Source organism: Trachypithecus francoisi, unplaced genomic scaffold, assembly GCF_009764315.1.
Source record: "Trachypithecus francoisi isolate TF-2019V2 unplaced genomic scaffold, Tfra_2.0 Lachesis_group5, whole genome shotgun sequence".
Lineage (NCBI taxonomy): Eukaryota > Metazoa > Chordata > Mammalia > Primates > Cercopithecidae > Trachypithecus > Trachypithecus francoisi.
In genome coordinates, this window is record NW_022681470.1 from 49,158,226 (window position 1) to 49,182,302 (window position 24,077).

The 24,077-nt window shown below is 32.8% G+C and overlaps 1 protein-coding gene across 1 annotated transcript in view; it reads left to right on the forward strand.

Annotated features, from left to right (window-relative positions):
- The window catches only part of RGS21 (regulator of G protein signaling 21), a 57,385-nt gene extending 37,380 nt beyond the window's left edge, over nt 1-20,005 (forward strand). Inside the window, exons 4-5 of the mRNA XM_033197163.1 lie at nt 3,761-3,927; nt 18,642-20,005. Of these exons, the coding sequence (XP_033053054.1) occupies nt 3,761-3,927; nt 18,642-18,845 (371 nt within the window). The 3' untranslated portion in view covers nt 18,846-20,005. The remainder of the gene's footprint in view (nt 1-3,760; nt 3,928-18,641) is intronic.
- Nucleotides 20,006-24,077: the final 4,072 nt, after the last annotated feature.

Sequence of the window (24,077 nt, forward strand, 5' to 3'; positions counted from 1 at the left end):
TAATATTTGTACTTTTAATAGAGATGGGAGTTTGCCATGTTGGCTAGGCTGGTCTCGAACTTCTGACCTCAGATGATCTGCCTGCCTTGACCTCCCAAAGTGCTAGGATTACAGGCATGAGCCACTGCGCCCAGTTGGCTCACTATAATTTGATGTACATCATGACTGCCTTTGGTATAAGTTGAAAGAAATATACAAACCGTTGAAAAAGTTGAAAATTTAAATAAATCACTTGTTTCATATGTACTGTTGGCCAAAACAAAGGTATTTTAAAGTACTTTATATCAACTGTGTTATTCTCACGTTCAGTGAATATGAAAACATATTTAAATATATATGTTTGTATTAATATGTATATGTGTGAATATATATTTATAATGGATAGAATGGTTCAGTAAGGTAATTTTGGCCAATTATAAATAAAATATCCTAGTCTTTAATAAAATATCTTAGTCAACACACCTTATATACAAAATAATCATTTACAAAGGTATAACTTCTGTTTGTGTTACAAATAATCTGCAGTTCTATCTCATCTGAAACGGGAAAAATGGCACTGTGAAACATAAAGGGAAAATGTTTATAATATAGTATTATTTGTATAAATCAAACGGCATTTTATTTTAAATTCATAAAGAATAAAAATTAGAATATTAGAAAAACGTAAAATACAATAAACCTGAATAAATTCTTCACAGCTGCTTATTTATGTATAAAGTTAGATTGACTTAGATGAATTTAGATACTATAAACATATTATTTCTAAGTGACTAATTTTTAAAGTATAAACATCAAAGAATCCACAGAACTTCCAGAATCCACCTAAGAGCATATATTGAAGAGATGAGATTATGGAACTGCAGTTTATTAAGTGTTAAATGGTGTATTTTCTTTCTCCTTAAGTGTATAACCAATGGGATAGATCAAGTTTGCTAAAGGGCTTACTGAATCATCTCTGTGTGTTGTGACCCAGAAGGCTCCAGACTAGTGGAAGTCCATACAACAGTACTACTATAGAGGAGAGGCAGGAAGGGTGAGATGAAGGCAAACTCGTTCTTCTGCATACCTTCTGCAATTTTATATTTCATTCCCACATGAAATGGAAAGGTCATATATACATCTGAACAGTTGTTTCGTTTTTGCTTTTTATAATACCAGAGAAATGGCAAAGTATGAATGCTTTTTAATGCTTTAAACAGCTAAAGGACTCACCAAATTACCTAGTTGTTTTTGTTGATTTGCGGACATACTTTGCATGTACTAAGCATAGGCATTAGCCTAGTTTTCACCCCATAATGCTGACATATTCCATTTAATGCCCTTTGTTGATACTAGCCAGTAAGCATTCCTTTCTGTGGAGAGTGCCCTCAGATAGTAAGTTTAATTTTATGTAGCATATTACTTTAAAATCATTTGGCATCTTTTGAACATTCAAACTGTATGTATAGGAGAGTAAATCAACAAAATATCATGTTCAAGACAGAGATAACTAGCCCCAGATTTAGTTGTTTAAGTTGTTTCTTTTGTTCCACTGGGTCCTGAATCAAGCTATGGGAAGAGGAAAGATATTAATTTTTAGTTGAGAGTAGCCCGTCATTAAAAGTGGAGAGCAAGGGAAAATAATAATTGTATCTTGATCTCTAACATCCCATCTCTCTGGGATGCATTTAGAAAACCCTCCTAGGGAGAAGCTCCATATGCCTTGATGATGCACATATAAAATATTGCCAGCCATGAATCGACAATATTCTCTCTTTCTGTATTATTAAAGAACACTTTATTCTCTATAAAAAAATACATCTTAGCATAAATTCTGTTTAGATCTCTGAAATTTCATCATTGTTTGAACTGAATTCAAGAAAAATTTTACTTGAGTGTTACTAAGAGGATTTTTATAATCTAAATTGGTGTCACAGAAACTTCTTGAATGTATTTTTAAATGCAAGGAACGTGACGTTAATTGAATTTTTATATAGTGCTCATATATTAACTGCATCCACACTCTCCAGTATTTCAACCAAGAATTTTAATTGGTACCTGATAACCTTTTGCAATGACTTGTTATTTCAAACTTATTTCAAATAACTATTAAAAAATCTGTTAAATCTATTTTAATACAGTATTTTTAGACACTTTAATTCTGCTCCAGAAAGTCCTTTTCTATCTTTATAAACTTCACTTTTACATTCTGCAGGCAGCAACCCATGAACAACGAACTTAAGCCTCTTTTCATTCACTTTTCTCATTGTTTTCTATTTCTGTAACGAATTTGGCCTATCCCCTGCTTTTCCATAAACTTATTCCTTCTGTACTTTGGAACTTGAAGGATTAACTCTCTCCGCCTGCAGGAAAGGAGCAGCTGCTTGGAGCACATGCAAAGGGGGCCTCCCTGGCAGGTGGAGGAGTAAACCACCAACGTTTTGGAAGGCAAATTTCTCTGAGTGGCAAAAGTGCTGACATGTTTTACTCCTCAGAGAGATATACATTCTCAAAATAGAGACAGCCAGCAAAAGGGTGCAAACTGTGACACTGAATAACATGACCTAAATGTATTGGTTTAATTTTGTCCACAGTGGGAATGTGACGATGATCTTTCTGACCTGTTGTCTAACCAGAGGCACTTACCTTCTCACATAAGCTCTAGGTATACCAAAGAAGAATGTTTCCTGGCCCATTTTGATGAGGAGAATAGAGAAGGAAGGGTCTAAACAAGTGGTCACAATATCAAATATATTTAGGAGCAAGGGATATAAGGGTAAATTTGACTGAAAGTAAGATAAGGGGAAGAGGTGAGACTCATGGAAATCACAGACTGAAAGCCCTGCCTATTGTTAATTGCATTTAAAAGAGCATATCATAATCAAGCCAAAGTAAACATACCTGTGAATAAGTGAGTCCATTTGCAGTTCCTGATCTAAAGTTTCTGGAGAAGTACATGCTAAGGATAATTCCTGGGAGGAGGAGGAACACCATAAACAGGTAATACAAGGGAGAATGGGAAGCATCAATGTTTTGCTTAAAGCAACATTGGAGAAAAACCCTACGTATTTGTATTTACCTTATGGAATTAAAGTTGCTTGTTGCCACATAAAGGGGGAAGCACTCACATCAAATATGTTGCCAGTTACTTTCTTGGTTTTGAGACTGAGTTGGCCTATGTATTTACCCAAAACTAATAAAAGCTAGCGCTTCCTCCTTTGCTTTAAGCCCAAACCAATACAATTTAACACTTTAGCATCATACTTTGTTTCTGTACCTACTCATAGCAACAAAGGTATTCTTACCTTGAATTTAGCATAATATCATTAATTTGACCTGAGCTTAGTGCAATACATCTTAAAAGCAAAATCCGTGGGGCTTCCTGTGAAGTAACTACCATCAAGATCTCCTAAACATAAATTCCAGATTTCTCAAATACAGAAAGAAAAAAGTACAGGTTTTCTTTGTTAATGAAGCTAATTGTAGAAACAAATACACACACACACATATATATATATATATATATATATATTATATATATATATATATATATGTTTTGTGTATATATATGTGTGTATGTGTATATATATATGTTAACAATTACTGATCCAAAATAAAATTTTCTACAGTTAGCAACTAAAACATACATTACATTTAGGTGGAACGATCAATATTTGCCACTGAATATCCAGCAAATGCTCATACTATGCAATGTACTCATTTTGGTCATATTACTACTCTGTATGCTATTATACAAAACTCTTTCTCATATATTTCATAGCTGGTCTAGATGCTTTTCGAACATTTCTAAAATCAGAGTTTAGTGAAGAAAATGTCGAGTTCTGGCTTGCCTGTGAAGACTTTAAGAAAACGAAAAATGCAGAAAAAATTGCTTCCAAAGCCAGGATGATTTATTCTGAATTCATTGAAGCTGATGCACCTAAAGAGGTGAGTGAACTACTTCAGAACAGTGAAGAGTTGTCCGGTAACAGATCTGCTCCCAATTAGAAGACCTTAAATCCATCTAAAGGATAACCAACTTCTCGCTATGTGTTTAAATAGAAAATGTCAGTAGCTTCCAAGAGAAGTTCCTTAAGATGATTCTCTTTTTTTTCATTGATTCAGTAAGTATTTTTCAACACTTATTATGGGCTAGGTATGACTAATATTTCTGTCTCTTTGGAACAATACTTAGGCCCTTGAAAAATAATGTCTAATATCTCAAACAGCGCTAAAGTCAACCCAATATAAATCCTACTTCAAAATGCTGTTGAATTTCCAGTGTAGTTTCTTGTTTTTCTTTTGCTAAACTAGGAATTAGACAAAGTCAATATGGATAGCATTCTTGAATATGTAAAAACAAATTAATGTGTGGGGATTAATTGAAACAAATTGATACGTTGCTTGCCTTTATTTCTTTGATGGTAAAATTGAGCCAAAGATGTAAGGTTCTGTATCAAGTGATCAGGACTCACCTGTGCTGCTTAAAGATCAGGAAACTAGAAAGAGACTTGGGGAGAATCCTGCAATGACTCTGATAATAGCCCCCAAAAGAGTTTTATGTGTGGAATATCTCATTTACAGTTTAATTTCCAGAGCCAAAACCATAATCATGTTCGAATCCTTTTAAAATTTTAACTGTAAAATTTAAGCAATTGACATTTGTAAACTGCTTTGGATTTATTGCTGAATATATTACATAAACAAAGAGTGTTAATGTATAAGTAACCTACAAGCAGGAAGCTCCATTAAACTACTAGTACCCAACAAATTACTATTACTAGTCATCTTTCCTACAGAGGTGAAATGTTGACATCTGTATAAGTGACAGTTGCTATATATGCTGATCCAAAATGAGGATTCATGGTAAGAGAGGATGGTTGTACTCAAAGGAAAAAAGATAGACTATGCAAACACTTTCAGAAAATATGAGACAAAGTTTGTTACCATATTACTAGTAGTTCAAGTTTTAGATAGATATTAATTACTGCAGCATATATTAGTCTAGTGTAACATTAATAGTCACGTGAACCGTTGGAAGTATGGCCTGGAATTCATGGGGGTGGAAAAAGAACTTGAACTCCTGTGGAGCTATTTCAACATTTATTTCCAAGTCATCATCTAAGAATCAATAAATAATTCTGGAAAACTGAAAATGTTGCATGTAAGATTTTTCAGGTTGATTGATGTGTCATTTTGCTTTGAAATTAACCCTAAAGATATCCTATCGTTATATTGGTCTGAAAGACATATTTTTTCCTACATTATGAATTCATCTAATTAACAGTAGTTGCTTTAGAATAATATTTTGAAACATTGTGTGTGAAAAATCTTCTAACACAAAACGTCATCTTTTAATTATAGCTGAATTTAAGGTTATAATATATCATAAACCATCAATTTTGATAAAATAGTTTTATTTATTTTCCTAACCTTTTCTTCCAAAATTAATTTATATTGTAATAATTTAACTAAATAGTATAGCTATTATTTTGAGATATAAAACTTCACAGCTTTTTATAGATTGTCCATCTAATTAATTTTGATAAAACAAAATATAATTAAATTGATGGCTGCTTTTCAAGTAATAAATTATAGTCTTTCCTTGAAGTATCTCTAAAAATGTTATATTACCAAATTAATTGAAAATATGCAAGTATAAATATACATACCCTATGTTGATATATACACACACACACATATATATGAAATACTTATTCTGTTTCCTATCAGTTATTATTAGTTGTTTCCTATTCAAATTACTAAAGGGAGTTTGCTTGTTATATATTATACCAATTGCAACCTTCAAGGTATTTCTCTTTAGTTCATCAGTTATGTGTTAAATATAGTGATACTATTAGTATGTTTATTCATTAAACTGATTTTTTGAGTATCTGTTCCCACAGTGAAGTTACAGAGTAAAAGAAGAGAGAGACTGACATGTAATAAAACTAGTCAAATGCACAATAGGTGATATAATAATAAAACTTCATTTAAAGTTCATTATTAGCACGATAGGAAAGAGTTAATTTAATCTACCTGGAGAGTTAAAGTTAGATTTGCAGTTGGTTCACACATGAAAAATGAGTTATATTTTATGAAAAGAACGAATGAAGAAACACTATTTCAGCACTGAGAGCACCAATGTATAAAGCTCCCTAGCATTTTCCAGAAATTGCAGGCATTTTGATATTGCTAATGTGAGGAGAGAAGTTGGGGATGAAGTTGGATAGGTAGGTGGCAGTAGAGATAAAGAAATGATGGGAAGTATTCTAGATATATTGGGTAGGCAGACTTGACAAGACTCAGTGACATATTTGAGACAGATGGAAAATATGATTTGCACAAGTGGAAAATTAAATCAAGAATGAGATTTTATGTCTTCTGCTTTAAAGTGTTACCTTCTCTCTCGTTCCCAAATTAATAAGGTATTAGTATGATGTAGCAGAAAAACTAAAGTTTGGAGCTATCTAGACCTGGGTTCAAATCCTGATCCCTCACTTGCATAATTTTGTCATAAGCTATTTATCTCTCTGCTCAATTTCCTCATCTGAAAAAGCATAATAATACATTTACATCGAAAAATGAGACTGATACATAAGACATAAGATAGTGTATCTAGGGTTTACATCATGCAGAACAGTTTTTAAGGAATGTTAATTCCTTTCTTTCTTAAACAAGTCATGATAAGTGCTATTGAAACTAACTATTGAAACAAACCTTAGCATATTTCTAAGAACATATGTAGATAAGCAATGTTAATACTTGAGAGAAGTGTAAATGTGAATACATATTATAAAAATGGGCTTGCAAATTGCCAGGTCCAAATAAGAAGAGTTGCTCAAAGATCAGATGGCTGTAGATGTGTGGTATTATTTCTGAGGACTCTGTTCTGTTCCATTGGTCTATATCTCTGTCTTTGACAAACCTGAGAGAAACAAGAAATGGGGAAAGGATTCCCTATTTAATAAATGGTGCTGGGAAAATTGGCTAGCCATAAGTAGAAAGCTGAAACTGGATCCTTTCCTTACCCCTTATACGAAAATTAATTCAAGATGGATTAGAGACTTAAATGTTAGACCTAATACCATAAAAACCCTAGAAGAAAATCTAGGTAGTACCATTCAGGACATAGGCATGGGCAAGGACTTCATGTCTAAAACACCAAAAGCAACGGCAGCAAAAGCAAAAATTGACACATGGGATCTAATTAAACTAAAGAGCTTTTGCACAGCAAAAGAAACTACCATCAGAGTGAACAGGCAACCTACAGAATGGGAAAAAATTTTTGCAACCTACTCATCTGACAAAGGGCTAATATCCAGAATCTACCAAGAACTCAAACAAATATACAAGAAAAAAACAAACAACCCCATCAAAAAGTGGGGAAAGGATATGAACAGACATTTCTCAAAAGAAGACATCCATACAGCCAACAGACACATGAAAAAATGCTCATCATCACTGGCCATCAGAGAAATGCAAATCAAAACCACAATGAGATACCATCTCACACCAGTTAGAATGGCAATCATTAAGAAGTCAGGAAACAACAGGTGTTGGAGAGGATGTGGAGAAATAGGAACACTTTTACACTGTTGGTGGGATTGTAAACTAGTTCAACCATTATGGAAAACAGTATGGCGATTCCTCAAGGATCTAGAACTAGATGTACCATATGACCCAGCCATCCCACTACTGGGTATATACCCAAAGGATTATAAATTACTCTACTACAAAGACACATGCACACGTTTGTTTATTGCGGCACTATTCACAATAGCAAAGACTTGGAATCAACCCAAATGTCCATCTGTGACAGACTGGATTAAGAAAATGTGGCACATATACACCATGGAATACTATGCAGCCATCAAAAAGGATGAGTTTGCGTCCTTTGTAGGGACATGGATGCAGCTGGAAACCATCATTCTTAGCAAACTATCACAAGAAGAGAAAACCAAACACCGCATGTTCTCACTCATAGGTGGGAACTGAATAATGAGATCACTTGGACTCGGGAAGGGGAACATCACACACTGGGGCCTATCATGGGGAGGGGGGAGGAGGGAGGGATTGCATTGGGGAGTTATACATGATATAAACGTCATGCACATGTACCCTAGAACTCAAAGTATAATAAAAATAAATAAATAAATAAATAAATAAATAAATAATTTAAAAAAAAAAAAAAAAAAAAAAAAAAAGAAGAGTTGCTCGTTGAATAATTGAACCCAGATGGCTTCCAGAGAAAATACAGCAGAAAAACAAAATCATGACCCAAGTATTTGACTAAGTGACTTGAAAATAAGAAAATTATTAGAGAAACAATATATATTTTTAAACTATCTCTACTTTGTACATATTAATAATGTGTGAGTGGCAAAGAAAAAAATTCTTAAACTTGTACTTATTTTTGCTTCAGCTTGGATCACTAATTTCAGATTATTATTGAATTTTCAAGAAAATATTACTAACTTTGAGAAAACAATCTTTAAAAATTAGTATTTTCATATCCAGCTAAGAAATTAACATATTTTAAATATATATTATATTTATGTCATCATTCCTCTATATTGTAAAGAAAGTCATAGAGGATGAAAAATATGTCAAAGTGAAATTTTTAATGTTGATTGTCATTCTATGAAATTAGAAAATAGTATCAAATCATATCATGGTATAATGTTTAAAAATTATATAAATTCAATTTCACACTCTCAACAATCCAGGAAAAAACACATTGGTAGTCTTTTAAGTCAAAAAACAGGACAAAATGTTTATTTCTTAAATGTATTTCCCAAATGTGAGGACACTGTATCTCATAAAACAAAGAAGAAATTAGTCACAAAGGAGAACACATCTTCACGGGTCTGTGCAAGACACTTTTTAATATTTGTGTTTGGCTTCTTACTTTTATTTTTGATGTAGCACAATGTTGCTTATTGAGTCACATTATCTTTCACATCAATAAATGTTTTTTATTCTGTGCCTAGTCACATCTTTACAAGATAAAATCCCTCCATGGAAGGGAAGCTCAGTTTAGGCAGGAAAACAGATAACAAACACATAAGTATGACACAATGTATTGCTGTGCTAGGTAGCTCTTGATAAGGAAATGTAAGAAAATAAAATAAGTAGAAACCTTAGCTTGATTCTAAAGAACCTTTCAATATAGTTGGGTTAAAAAAATAAAGTGTATAGAACTAGAGAAAATGGCAAAGCAACAAATGATTAACTGTAAAACAAAGATGAAATTATTTCTATGCTACCTGGAAGGATATGATGATTAAATACCAGTGAGACAGCAGCATATTGAGATAAGGCCTTCATTATAAATAAGGATAGTTTTAAACTGAGTCTTAAGGGAAGAAACAGATATATGAGTTGTTGGCAGAGAAAAGCCCAGGAAAATAGGCATCTAGAAGCATTTTATCCTATTACTGTGATGCCAATTTGTATTCTGCATTTTATATTCGTATTTTTTCTTTGTATTTTTAAATGCCACTTCCTCTATATGTTGATGTTATTCTGAGCAGCTTATTTATGCTGTATTAGTGACTGTTAGCCAACAGTGCTCCCCCAACTACAGAATCATCTCTGTATATAATGTGCTTGCTTATTTGTTAATTTTCTAGGTTTTTGTTCATTAATCAATACTTGAATACCTAGTATCTGCTAAGCATTATGCTGGTGCTACTAAGAAAAAGACAGCCATGGTCCCTGAGTAGATCCTTCCCCATATTCTGGTAGGAAGACACCAGATAAAAAATAATGATTACAATAAACTTCCATGAGTGTCCTAACAAGGAAATATAAGGTGAGATGGTAGTTTGCAACAGGAAAATCCAAGTCTAGAGGATCAGGGAATGTATTTCGAAGAAGTAACTGGAAAGATTTGACCAGAAATTTGACTGTACAGGGAAACAAGACAACATGGGAAGAGAGAAGGATACGCGAGGAAAAGGAAGAAGAGCCAAGCAAAGGAGCCAAGCAAAGGACTAGCCAGTGCCTAGAAGACTGGTCCAGCAGTGAAAGAAGCCTAGTATTGTGTGTGTTCAAGTATAAATTGAGGCAACCGCACCTTCTGGATCCCAATGATTTCCACACTTCTATTCATTCCTTCTAGTAGAGATCTCATTCAAAAGAAAGGAAACAGAAAGAGGGAGGGAGAGAGAAAGAGAAAAGGAGATCTAAAGAAATCATATCTGTACAGATATTTTACATAGATTATCTCATTTGGTCATCATGTTCACTTTCTTAGGGGAGTATTACATTCATTCACATTTTAAGGTGAAAAACTGAGGCTTAGAGATAAAATGATGAGCCCTGCAGTCATTAAGATCCATGGAGAGGGAGGTCTTCGGCCCACACTTTTAAGTTTCAAATTTCTTCCCCTAGATCTACCACTCATTTTAAGTGTTTATGGCATAGCCTGGGATACTTGAAGGTTTATGCTAAAGGCAGAAGCATAAAATTATCTAGTCACATACAATATATCTTCCTATCAAAAGTTTTGTTTCTCTTCTCATATTCTAATTTGTGTAACTTCTTAGATTATGAAGCCTAGATTCAAATATGACATTAGAAGGAAAAAAGTGTCCGAAGTATTTCTTCTAATAATCTGCAGAATCATTCTGTGCTTCAAAAAATAATTTCTGCATTTCAATTCAAAAACAAAAGGCTCAGGTGTTCTTTAAACTTTTATGTCTCTGTGACACTTAAATTGACATTAGTTTAGCATGTTGGAATTGGTGAAGGGAACAGGTCAATCTGATTCCCTTTCAGCTGCTCCAGCATAGCTGCGGCTTTTGTGTATCTATTTTTAGCCATCTGTACACGTTATGATTTCATATGTGTCATCTCCTTTATCACCACAGAAATCAGAGAAGCATCTGGTTTCTATTCAGCTCTATCTTTGTTTTGACTACTTGTCTAATTAATCAAGATGGTTTTGAATTATATTTCTCTTATTTCTCTTTCCCAATTTAAGGTGTTAATCTTACCTCCCACCTTGTATCATCTATTTCTGCCTCCAAAGCCAATGACAACAAAAGGATACAGTCTTGTGCAGGGATGAATTCCTTCTAGATGTTACAAACTTGGTTATATTCAACTTTAATCGCCACCTTTGAGAATACATTTTAGGATATTCATTTGCTTTTAATGATGCCAAAATGAAGTAATACTTGAGGTGTTAGTGGTGATTAAAAGAATTATGTAACCAAAAACACGATTATAGATGGCCTTAATTTGAATAGTAATTTTTAAGCTCTGTTGTGAATGAGGTCTAAGATGCTGTCGGCTCCATTTTTGTAAGGCGTTTTACTTATGCATGCACACACCCTTTGCATAATGACAGTCTCCTGCTACACTATACATTCTAAATGAGGAAAGGCTATCTAATTTGAATGTGAGAGCACAGTTGAAAACTTTTCATTCAAATTATGTAAAAATACATAAAGCACAGATTAGGGTCACAAGAGAGCCAACAGGTACAATTTAAAATGTATTCTTTCTGCTAAAGTCATTTGTTGAAAGCCAAAAGAATTTAAGTCTGCTGGTGTAGAGAAAATAAATTTGGTTTGCGTCACTTTCGGTTAACAAAAATCACATGCGTATTAAAACATCCTGGGTCTTCATAATAAAATTGTTTTTACACAACTACCTGAAACATCATTCATAAAGCAGTCATTCATTTTAATGCAGTGGATTGTTGTCAATGTCAGCTGTGTCAAGACCTTTTCAAAACTGACAGGATTTAAAAGCCTCTAAACGGTTGTGATGACATCTCAGCTGTCATTTTCTAAGAACCACAATCCTGTGTCTTGTTTTCTAAGATTGGCAGTGTAGTGGTTTCAGAAATCTAAGATAATGTATGACCTTTTGAAAAATAAGCAAATAAAATATTATGTTTCACAAACATAATATTGAAAGTCATTGAAACCAAAGGGTATCCATACAAACAAAATACAATTAGCTATTTATATCAGTAAATAAAATAAATACGGCACTGTTTATTTCATTAATTGATAAAATATTCAGCCCATGCTCTGCAGTTCCTAGTTTGACATGCTTACCAAAATCTAAGCTTCTCTGGAGCTTCCAAGCGGCTTAGGAGTACCTTCAACATGCAACTGCCAAGTATGAGTTTCTAGAGAGTCACCTCCTGATGGAGTCCCACCTTTAGTATACTTCAAACTCAATATTTCCTGTACCTTACTTTTAGAGATAGAAAGGTATCCAAGTATCTTCCGGTAGAATACAGCCAAAAATCACATTTGAGAGGAGTGCCAATTTGGGTTGGGAGTGCATTTCACAGACATGTCCCAAGGTGTGACTCTATTAAAGGAAGAAGGAAGAAACACGTGTGTGTGTGTGTGTGTGTGTGTGTAGTTATATGCATGAGTATATATATATATATTATATATATATATATATTTCAGTTTACCATTCCATGTGCAAGTCTCCTCTTTAATATTTCAGAGTTATATAGAGAGACACAGTTATATATAACTGTATATATAACTCTCTCTCTCTATATATATATATACACATAGTAAGTTACATATATTATTTAGTAAGATATGTATATCTATCTTACTAAAATGTCAAGGGAGTTGAAAAGAAAAGATAAGGCACTCTGGATGGCATAGTTCCATACATCACCATAATTGACTTCTAGGGGTATTTAACAAAATATACGATTCCCTCTTAAAGAAAATATCTTAAATTGGCTTCTAGGACTGGATATCTTTCTCCCCTACTGACTGCTCTTTCACCATTTCTTTTCCTGTTTCTACTCATAATCCAACATGTATTATAATAAGAGACACTCCTCATCTATTTTCTGCTTATACTTACTCTCCTGATGATCTCTTCCAGTTCTCTGGCTTTAAAAGGGAATCTCAAACTTAACAAATTTAAATCTGAGTCCTGATTTCATGCTCGAAGCTTTCTTCAACCCAAGTTCTCTCTATCTCTGTTAATAATAACTCTGTTCTTCCACTATTCTGGCTAAATAATTTGTAGTCATCCCTCGGTTCTTTTCTTTCTCATATACATATATTAAATCCATCAGCATTTTCTATCATCTCTTTCTTTAGATTATTTCTAATATCCAGCTATTCTTAAAAAGATGTTCTCCCTTGCGCTAGCTCATAGCTATTCAATCACAAGTCCCATTCATTCTACTTTCTGAATAGCTTTGAAATCTATGCACTTCCCCTTATTCTCTGTGACATTACCAAACCTAATTCACCACCAATTGTCCACCTGACCTTCTGGCGTGGTATCCTAATTTTTCTTTCCTTCACCCACAGCCAGCTATTACACCACATGGGAGCCAGCGGTGCTCTTTCAAAAATGTGGTTACATTAGTCCCATACATAAAATTTTCCTCATTGGCCTCAGAATAAGTAAAGAAGTCCTTAACAAGACCTACAATGTCCTACATGATTTGGCACCTTTATGCCTTTTGTGATTTACCTTTCTTCTCAAAGCCCACAGGGCTTCTTCCAGTTTACCATTCCATGTGCAAGTTTCCTCTTTAATATTTCACAGTCATGATACTACTTGAAAAATCAGCTTAAAATTTCATTTCCTTCAGAAAGTTTTTCCTTAGGGAAGCAATTTTTTTGTTTGGGTTACTGTTTCAAAATCTGTCTTCTTGATTGACTTTTTACCTTAATCATCTTTTATCTTCAAATCCTAGCACAGTTTCTAAGCATCTAATCCATAAATACTCCAATTAAATAAATTGAAAAAATTACTAAAAATAAAATAGATAGCTTTCCAAAATATGTTACGACTTTTCCCCCAACACCACCATAAAAGGATAATATTATCCATCTTATATGGGTATGTGATATTTAGCATGAAGTGGCCATATGAAAACTTAGCACATCAGTACTAATGTTTAATTAAAATAACATTATTTACAGTTAAAATAATCATCTTGAAGTATTCTTATGATTATTTTAGAGTTGATGGTATTGTTCAAAATATTTTGCCATGGGAAAAGACAAAGTCACTAAGGAAATAAGGAAAAAGTCTAGAAAGAAAAGACTTGAGGCAGAATTTGGGGAATATATATGCTCTGCTTATATTTTTAAAAGATCTGTGGATAATATAAAATTAGTAAAAGAAATAGAGAAAAGATAGTAAATAGAAGACAGCTTATTTCCATGTCATGGACTATTGAATTCATCTGTAGTGACAAATCTTTCTCTGATAATCACATTGAATACTTAACATTATCAGAAGCTTTTGTATTCAAATCTGTTTAAAAAATCAATTCTGATTTTTTTTTTTTTTTTTTTTTTTTTGACAGAGTCTTGCTCTGTCACCTAGGCTGGAGCGCAGTGGCATGATCTCGGCTGACTGCAACCTCCAATTCCTGGGTTCAAGTGATTCTTCTGCCTCAGCCTCCCAAGTAACTGGGATTACAGACACCCGCCACCACACCTGGCTAATTTTTGTATTTTTAGTATAGATGGGGTTCCATCATGTCGGACCTGGCTAGTCTTTGACTCCTGGCCTCAGGTGATCCACCTGCCTCAGCCTCCCAAAGTGCCGAGATTACAGGTGTGAACCACCATGCCTGGCCAATTTTCTGGAGATTTTAAAACCAAAACTGAATATAATAAAAAGAAAATTATAGTGACTTTCTGTGAACAAGGAAGACTTCTCAGAGGATATTCAACTTAAGGTAAATGATAAAACTGGAAGACAATCTGTACAGGATATAATTATGGGGGCAAAAGCAATTTTAGATGGTGAAACAGTGTAAACAAAAGTTTTAGGTAAAATATTCACTTTGGGAACAGAAAGTAGTCCAATTTACGTATATCAATAGGAAAAAGTAGAAGTTGATTTCAGAACAATATATTAAAGTCAGGGTGTGAAGAACCTCAAATGCCACAGTGAGATGTTTAAGTTTTCTGTTGTAGAAAATAATGGGTTTTCAGCTGAATTTTTATATGATGAAAGTTATATTCTGGTAAAACTGATTTAGTAATATTATTTATTGTGTTCAGGAGGGAAAGATACTGTAAAAAGAGGTATCAGACAAATTACAAATTCCATAACTTAGGGAAAATGTTGGTTATTTTCCCTAAAATGGTTAAAAAGACCATTGCGAAATTAGAAAATAAAAGAAAGAATTTATATGCATATGTGCATGTACACACACACAAACACACAAGATAAGTGATCAGAGAAAAGAGAGGTGTCAGAGACAATTTCTACGTTAGCTTGAACAACTTTAAGAAATATAATTACATTTACACAAACATGTGGGTGTGATGTTTTGTCACTGACATTAAGCTGAACTGCCAAGACACAGCTTTATAAGACTACTGATTATCTCCTGAGAACAGCATACCTTTTCATTACTTAGCTACCAATTGCTGATGCTGGCAGTTCCTTGGTAGGAAAATAGGCAAATCAGAAAAATGACAAGGATAAGTCAGAAGTACAAGGTTAATATATTTCAAAAATAATATTAATTGGCATTATTATGTTGAAATTGAACAGTTCTCTCTAAAATTTAAACATGATTTTGAACAAATATGGAACTATTTTTTCACTTGCTTATACATGTATTTATTGAGTCCTTATAGTGTGCGAGGCATAAGAAAGGATGTTCAAAATGTAAATATCATCTAAGCAATGCAAAATCCCTTGACAGATCAGAAAGAAAAAAAAAATCCACACGTAAACTTCAATGTTAGGTGTTAAATTTAGCCTTAAAGACAAAAAGACTTGTGAAAGACTTAGGATAAAAGGCGTGACTTTCAGTTAGATTGAGATATTATGAGAAAAGTTTAAAAGTAAGAATATACAAGAAATGTAAGTGGAATTGTCTAGCTTGATGGGAATACAGGGCACACATAGAAGAGAAGAAATATATAAGTAGGTATCACATTGTAAAGGCCATGAATGCCAAAGTCATGGCTTTGGACTTTTCAAATAGGAAATGAGGAATTATTATAGGTGTTCAGTTACAACAACAACAACAACAACAATAATAAGTTAGCACTGTTTGGCAGGCACACCTTGGCCATGCTGTCAGTAAAAAACTCCCTTGATGAGTGTCTGAACAGGTTAGGTTCCCCTACTTAACGACTAGGGGAGATACAAAGTTAAATAAATCACAGATGATGCTGTTAAAGACTTAACAATATAGTTAATTGAGGAAACAGGCTACATATATTTTCCCACACCAGGTAAGTTTATGAAACAGACTATAATAGATGTTTAAAAACTGCTACAAGATCTTGATAATAGCCACTATTGGTTCCCACTATGGGACACTATATACGTTCATTATATAAGTAATCATTCCACTTCCCGGCACAAAACCTTTCAGTAGCTTTCTATTGCTTCTAGTAGGAAAATAAGAAGTCCTGAACATAGCACACAAGCTCTACAAGACCTGACCTGGATCTCCTCTTACAACTTTATAACAAAAATTCCTTGCTTACACCCTACAGTCCAGCTATCCAAGTGTAGTGGCTCTTTAGAACCTAATAATTTTTTTCTTGCATTATGGACTCTGTGTTTATTTGTTTATTTTTCTACTCTAAGTGTTTTTCCCCAGATTCTTAGAGCACCATCTTCTTCTTATCTTTCAACTTTAAATCGAAAACACCACCATTTATTTAGTTGTTGATTTTGTTTCCCCAAATACAGCAGCATCTTGTACATAGCAGACACTCGTAATTGTTTTGTGAAATAATAAATATATGGATCGTCCCGCTTTAATTCTTATATCACTGGGTCAAAAACTATCAATAGCTTAAAACTGAAGAAGCAGAAACTCAGAAATATTAAGGTAACTCTCCCAAGGTCACCAAAGCCGTAAGTGTTAGAGGACAGACTAGAAAGGATCCCCAAGTGTTTCACTGCCCTGCAGTATCTTCCTGTATGATAAACGGGCAACTGATTCCAGGTTTTCAGGCCTTTAAGATTATTTTGGCACTTGTTTGATGAGGGACTCAAGAAGGTAATCAAAGGAAGAAAAGTGGAGGTATATTCTGGGATCACTGAGTAGCTGAAGACCCAAAGGAAAGGAAAGATCTATGAGCAAATAGTGGCCTTTTGATGATTCTTTTCAAATTACTTTTTTTCTTTATTATTTTCTTCCTAGAATAATAATATTAAAATACTTTGGTATTCTTATATCATTTAACCCTTAAAACATTTTAAGATAGGTGCTATTAGTATTCTCTTTTACACTACGGAAATTGAAGATGAAAGAAAATTACAGAAAACACTTCACTCATACAAACAGCAAGTAAGTAGCTGAGGAGTAATTTGATTGCAGGTGTCTATGCCCATTGTTTAACCTCAATTTAATTCACCATAAATTGTCATTTATAGTTCCAGAATCCAAAATTCTAACATTTTTACCATCTCCTGAATTTTGCCAAGGGACATTTAAATTCCATTTAACAAATATTTATCGATTGACTATTATGGGTAGGTATTCTGCTAAGTGCTAGAAAACAGAATGAAAAATAAGACAGATACAGAACCCGCCTATGGCGAGCTTTTAATTTTAAGATTAGAATCTCTTCTGAGGCTGGGTACGGTGGCTCATCCCTATAGTCCCAGCACTTTGGGAGGCCGAGGCAGGCAGGTCATCTGAGGTCAGGAGTTCAAGACCAGCCTGGCCAACATGATGAAACCCCATCTCTACTAATAATACAAAAATTAGCCAGGGCTGGTGGAGCACACCTGTAATCTCAGCTACTAGGGAGGCTGAGGCAGGAGAATCTCATGAATTCAGAAGGTAAAGGTTGCAGTGAGCCGAGATTGTGTCATCGTACTCCAGCCCGGGTGATAAGAGCAAAAGAAAAAAAAGAAAGAAAAAAAAAAAAAAAACTCTTGAATTTCATAACTATTTTCAGTTTAAGTTAGATAATCTGGATATAAACTTTTCTGCTTCTCAGAATAGATCCTGGAATATGTGGGGATCTTAGTATCTCCACAAGAAGGTTTGGAGCATTTTACATATTTTCAGGTGAATGGTGTGTTTCAATATAATAGAATACAATAGATGTTCATTAGACCTCGCTGGAAATGCCTATGTGTGGTAATGGTAAAGAAACAGGTAGATTATATGTAGATATATGTTCCTTGGGAGAAATGGGAATCAGTGAAGAGGGGATGTTATTTGATCCATTTATCAAACAAAAAGAAACACAAATTAGAAAGAAAAGCAGTGTTGTAAGGAACAAAGGAAAATATGGAGAATGGAAATGAGTTGGTGTAATCAAACCTAATAAATTCTAGTAATAGTTCTGTCTATGAAAATGGCATTTTATGTATTCAGGTCAAAGTATTAGAAAACAAAAGGTAGGTGAAAAAATGTAAAGTTGTCAAATGTCTTACTTGCTTTTTTAAACTTTGCCTTTTTAAAAAATAGATCTCAAAATAAGGTTTTACCCCTGTTTCCTGTCAATGCTACCCTTCTCAAGCAAGGAAAAATAATTAAACTAAGCATGTATTCTGCATTCTAGAAAATGAATACATGACCTTTCTGCTGTTTTGCATCGAATTAGCTTTGTGTTTAGAAAGAATTTCAAATAATATGTATGTATAAACTATACATTCTTTGATTAAACTAATCCAATGATATGCAACCTTATTTTCCACAGATTAACATTGACTTCAGCACCAGAGACCTCATCTCAAAGAATATTGCTGAACCAACACTCAAATGCTTTGATGAGGCTCAGAAATTAATCTATTCCCTCATGGCCAAGGATTCTTTCCCTCGATTTCTAAAGTCAGAGGTTTATAAAAAACTGGTAAATAGCCAACAGGTTCCAAATCATAAAAAATGGCTCCCTTTTTTGTGAGGAAGGTAAAAGTTAACTAATTAGTCACTGTACTTCAGGGCCACAATATTTTAAATATACAAGCACAATGCATTGTCCTTTGTTTTTAGGATTTAGAAAACATTTTTTACCCAAACAGACGAATAACGTTTTATACATCAAGCCTGAATTTCTAACTCATTTGTTTAGAACGTATTTGCTTTACCAGCTACTTAATCTCCTACAGGGGGATTACAAAGAAAGTTTATGGAGATACAATATAGTCTTAAACCAAAACTGATTACTCTTATTACATTATAATGTAAGAAATTGTACATATCTTCACATGGCAGGACAGACTTTTGAGCATCATATACACAATTTTAAATACCATTGCTTTATTCAAAAAAACTCACTTTTGTAAAAAGAGAATTTTTGAACCAAAATACAAGCCTTCATTTAACATATTTAACTTTTTTCCTACAATTTCTTTCCAACTATTTCTAATAGTGTGGTGGTTATGGAAACTGCTATGCCTCTCAAATTATTTTTTTTTTAAATCACAGGAATGTATACACATTTATATGTATGTCTTGAATGCACCATGGACCACAGTTTTTCAAAATACATCACTTGGCTCAATTCAATGGCATCACATATGAAATGTGATGAGTTATGTATGAAAAAGGCCTCAAGGGTGGGGAATACTGATTTTCTTATATTAACAGAAATGTAAAAGAAAGTGGAAGACTAAGGAGCATGGATAAATCCTTATAAGATGAAATATATAGCAAGTCATAAAATTTAAAAATTTGCAACATTATCTGCTCTATTGTGGGGAAGTATCTATTCACTCCTTCAGCACTGATACTTGCTTATAAAACCCAAACAATTTTTTAAATGCATTTATTTTGAGATGTTCCTAAAATTGTTTAATTCTATATGTAAATATCGTGTGATAAATATGAATAATTTCATTTCAATACGAGAAGCTGTAAGGATTCAACAGATCTCCCATGTTTCCATTTTCTTTGCACAGATTTATTTATCTGTATTGGTATTTCTACTTTTAGATTGTTTGAACATTAAAAAATGGAGGAAAAATAGCATGGCTTATTTTATGTTTTCACAAACTACTCATTTGATACACAAAATTTTGTCTCCCCTTCGTCATGAAAAATAAACATTTAAACATATGCAAATGGAATATTCCCTGTACATTTGCAAATACTTTAAAAGAAGACATAAATAGAAATTGGCTGTGAAGCATTCAATGTGCCTTAAGGTGCACTTAGTGGAAAACAGCTACACATTTTAACATTTATTCTAGAGATTCCAACCTTAATTTACTCTCTATTTAAATGGGAAACTTTAAAATTATTCTCAGAGATAGACTTTTGAGGATAAAAGGAATCTTAGAAATTAAAAGCACATTCCCACTTTTAGATGTGAAAAGAAAAAAATCTCAGTTATTTCCTCAGATCACAAGGCTGGTAAGTGACCAAGCTGGTCAGAGCAGTGCTTTTCCCACGTGGGCTCCCTGCTCTGACAGAAGAGTGTAGTCCTCTCTCCAATTTAGAACTGTTCTGAGGTCTGGAATCTAAATTCCAACTAATCCTCAAATACCCAGACATGATCCCTTTCATCAGGTATTTCAATTTTCTCTTTACAGTCAGTTTGCAACTTCTTTCTCGTTACCATAGAGCAAAACTTTATGTTTAATGATTGCCTCTCAAGTTTTCTCTAATGATGTGAAAGAAGACACAAATCAAACTTTCACTACTTAGAAACCGTAGGTGCTTGATAGTACCTAAAAAAGTACGGCTGGTGTCAAAATGGTTTGTTGGAAATTGGATGTTAAATGACCTCTAATAGAATCCCAGCCAAAGACCCTCAATAACAACACCTACCTCCTCAACTCACTCCCACCCTAAGTGACAATTCTAGGTATTCTGATTAAATAAAAGAAAACAATTGCAGGTTTTTGAATACTTATTAGTGAGGATTTTGAATAAAATATCAGATGTACATCTTACACACGTGGTCTCTTTCATGCCATATGTTATTTTATTTCATCAGTTACCATTGATAAGTAATTTTATGGATGAAATTTTAAGTAAAAAAGGATTAATTTGCAAGAAATGAATAACAACATTAACATTCCTTAAACACGTAATTAAATATTCAATGATTGTTTAATGTCATTTCCTAAAAATGTTTCCATCAACTTTAAGAAATGAGGTGCTAACATTAAAAACTAAGGTAAGCAGTAAAACATTAATATGATTACAAGATATTTAAATTGAAATGACCCTCTAAGATTTTTCCAAGCACAGTGCTTTCCACCTTCTGAAAGTTTCCACAGAATGTGTTTTAATGAAATTTCTGCTTGTCCTCCACTAGTCAGACCTAAAGAAGTAAAATGATATATTTCTAAGATGATCTTACCTTTTTAACAATGAATTATGGAACTACAATCCATGAATTTATCTAAAATCCTTTTGAATTTATTTGTATTTCAAGTATTAATAATTCCATCAATAGTGATTCTTTTAAATATAGTTTCTTACATTTGCCTAGAAAGGATCTATTTCTGCCTCAAGATATAATCAACAAATTTTTTTCTAATACTATATTGTAAAAATCTAAAATCTTCAGGGCATTACAAACATAATCTAGTCTCCAACTTTCCCTTCCGAAATTTGCTTTTATTTTGGGAGGTTTTCTTCAGTCTGTCTATATGTAGAATTCATTCTAACCACTTTCATAGTTTTAGTTACTTTGCTGTACAGTTTTTAAAATTCTGTGTGGTATAGCAACTATGTGTACTCAGGATATTGTTGATGAAAACACATATTAATATAGTAAAAGAAGAGAAAAAAGTGTTTTCAGTTTCTTTTGCAATATCCTTTCTAATGAAGCTTAGTATCAACCTGGCCTTTTATACCATAGTAGCATTCTGGGCCATAATTTTGGAAAATGATCTAAATTTCTTTCCTGAAATTTCAAGAAAAGTTTAGATTCATTATCCTGGACTTGAAATTTCGATTGAACTTTCTTTTCTTTGTCTATATGGAAGATAATTAGCCAATATTCCCAATCATGTAGGCTATGCCTAACATAAATAAATAATTATGAGAAAACTTAAGAAATGTATTCTAAAAACAGAAAATTCTCCTTAAAAACAAAACCAGACAATTTGGTCTCAGTATTGCTACTCTCTATATTTATTTCCTATGTAAAAATTATATCTTAGTTTTCACTCACAAAATCCCTACATAACAGTTTCACCCCAATTATATCAAATGTGGGCCTGATTTGCTTCCCAACCACACGGCCAGGTAATTTATTTCATGGTGATGCCAATTAATTTAAAGTGAACTCATTTCATAACTGTGAAAAAGGTGGGATGTTGTCATAGCAGTAATCAATTATTATATGAATAAAGAGTCACACAGTCTAGTTTCCTCTTATTGTGTTGTCAGATTTGCCACTGCATTTTAATGGGCAATGATCAGGAATGAATATTAAGTGATAGCTTATTTACCTCGGCTATGCCATTTTGGAGAAATTTTTGTATGTTCTGTATAAATACTACTTATAGATTGTGTTGAAATATATAATGTCTATGTATAATTAATACTAATAAATGAACATAGTATGCTTCCAAATATAACAGAAAGTGGGAAAATAACATTTACTTAAAAATGCATTTTTTTAAAGAAATCACATTAGCCTTTCTTTTTCTTTTAAGAAGCAAAAACAGGGCTAGATATCTGGAAAAGAATATATATATATATATATATCTCCAATGAAGTTTAATCAGTTTATTGGGTAGCCACTGAGTATTTATGATTTGTGTTATATCTAGAACACATTCAGCTATGAATATTTCTAAGAAACAAAAATTGCTTTATTCCATACACATTGTTTCCTTGGGTGATGATTGTTTAATTATTCCTGGAAGTTTCACATAAAACATAATTTCATTTATTTCTGTTTTCACAAATAAGGATTTTAAAGCAATTAATTCCTTATGAATATGATTTGAGTTCTTTGTTCTAATACATTTATTTCTTTTGTGCATTTAGGAAAATAAGCTGTAATATTGAGATCATTAATTTTCTAAACAATGATGGCCTAGAGATAAAATATAATAAATAGCTGGCTCTTTTTAAAAACTAATAAGAAAAAAGTTAAATGTTTTTTTAACTTGGATATATTAAATATTCTTGCATTTACTTCTTATAGATTTTAATTGAAATATCTTATTTTTATAGTGTCAGTTTTAGGTTTAAAGAAGTAAATATTTTGATCATGATACCTGTAAATTGTTGTTTTTATTGCACGTTTCAAATGCATCATGTTTACCCCAAAGATATAATCATGAATTCAAAATTATAAGTTTTTTCTTACATATTATGAGGAAAAGACAAAGAAAATGCCTATTATTTGGCAGAAAAAATATATTTATTATTAATCACTCAAAGTAATGTTTAATATCTGAATATTAATCTTTTATGACAACATAACCTAATCCATGTAAAAGACCAAGAACACTGTAAGAGAGATTTAAACTGTTGGAGTTATGATTGACCCGCTAAAAATTTTCTTTTAAATTATTGTTTGCTGTCCAGTGATTCTCTAGATTCCTTCACAGGTTGGTTTGTTTGTTTTTAACCTAGAAGCAGTCTTTTAAAAGAGTAAATAAACCCTAACACTAGAATGTTAAAGATTGATTGAAATTTCAATCCATGAGCCTTGCCTGTGTTTTAAACTAAATAATACAGAAACTACATCTGGGAAAATGGCTTTTAAGTGGTAGAAACTAGTGGAAATTAAATAGTATTATAATATAGTACCTTAAAGTAAATGTAGAACTTTGTTGAAAAATCTAAGGTTACATGTATATATGAATATACACATATATTTACTTAATGAACTCTGTTTCTGTTTAAATTTTTGTTTTTTGAAAATGTTAATGGCATATATCACCTGGCTATTTTTAAGTCTACACAAGTTGTGTTTCATAATATCTCCATTTCAAAAAGGAAATGAAAGCAGCATTAATCAAATCAGAAGATCTATTTTCTAAATCAATAACTTTGAAAAAAGATGCTAAATATAAGTAAAACATACTTCTTTTCCACGATTAAAATGCAGTCATTAGCCCTGACATGTGAATGGACATTTCTTAACTCAAGTTTGAAGGACTATGACTATAAATGCCTAAGCACTCAATAACTATTATCTGACTAGTTGAGTTCTAAGAAT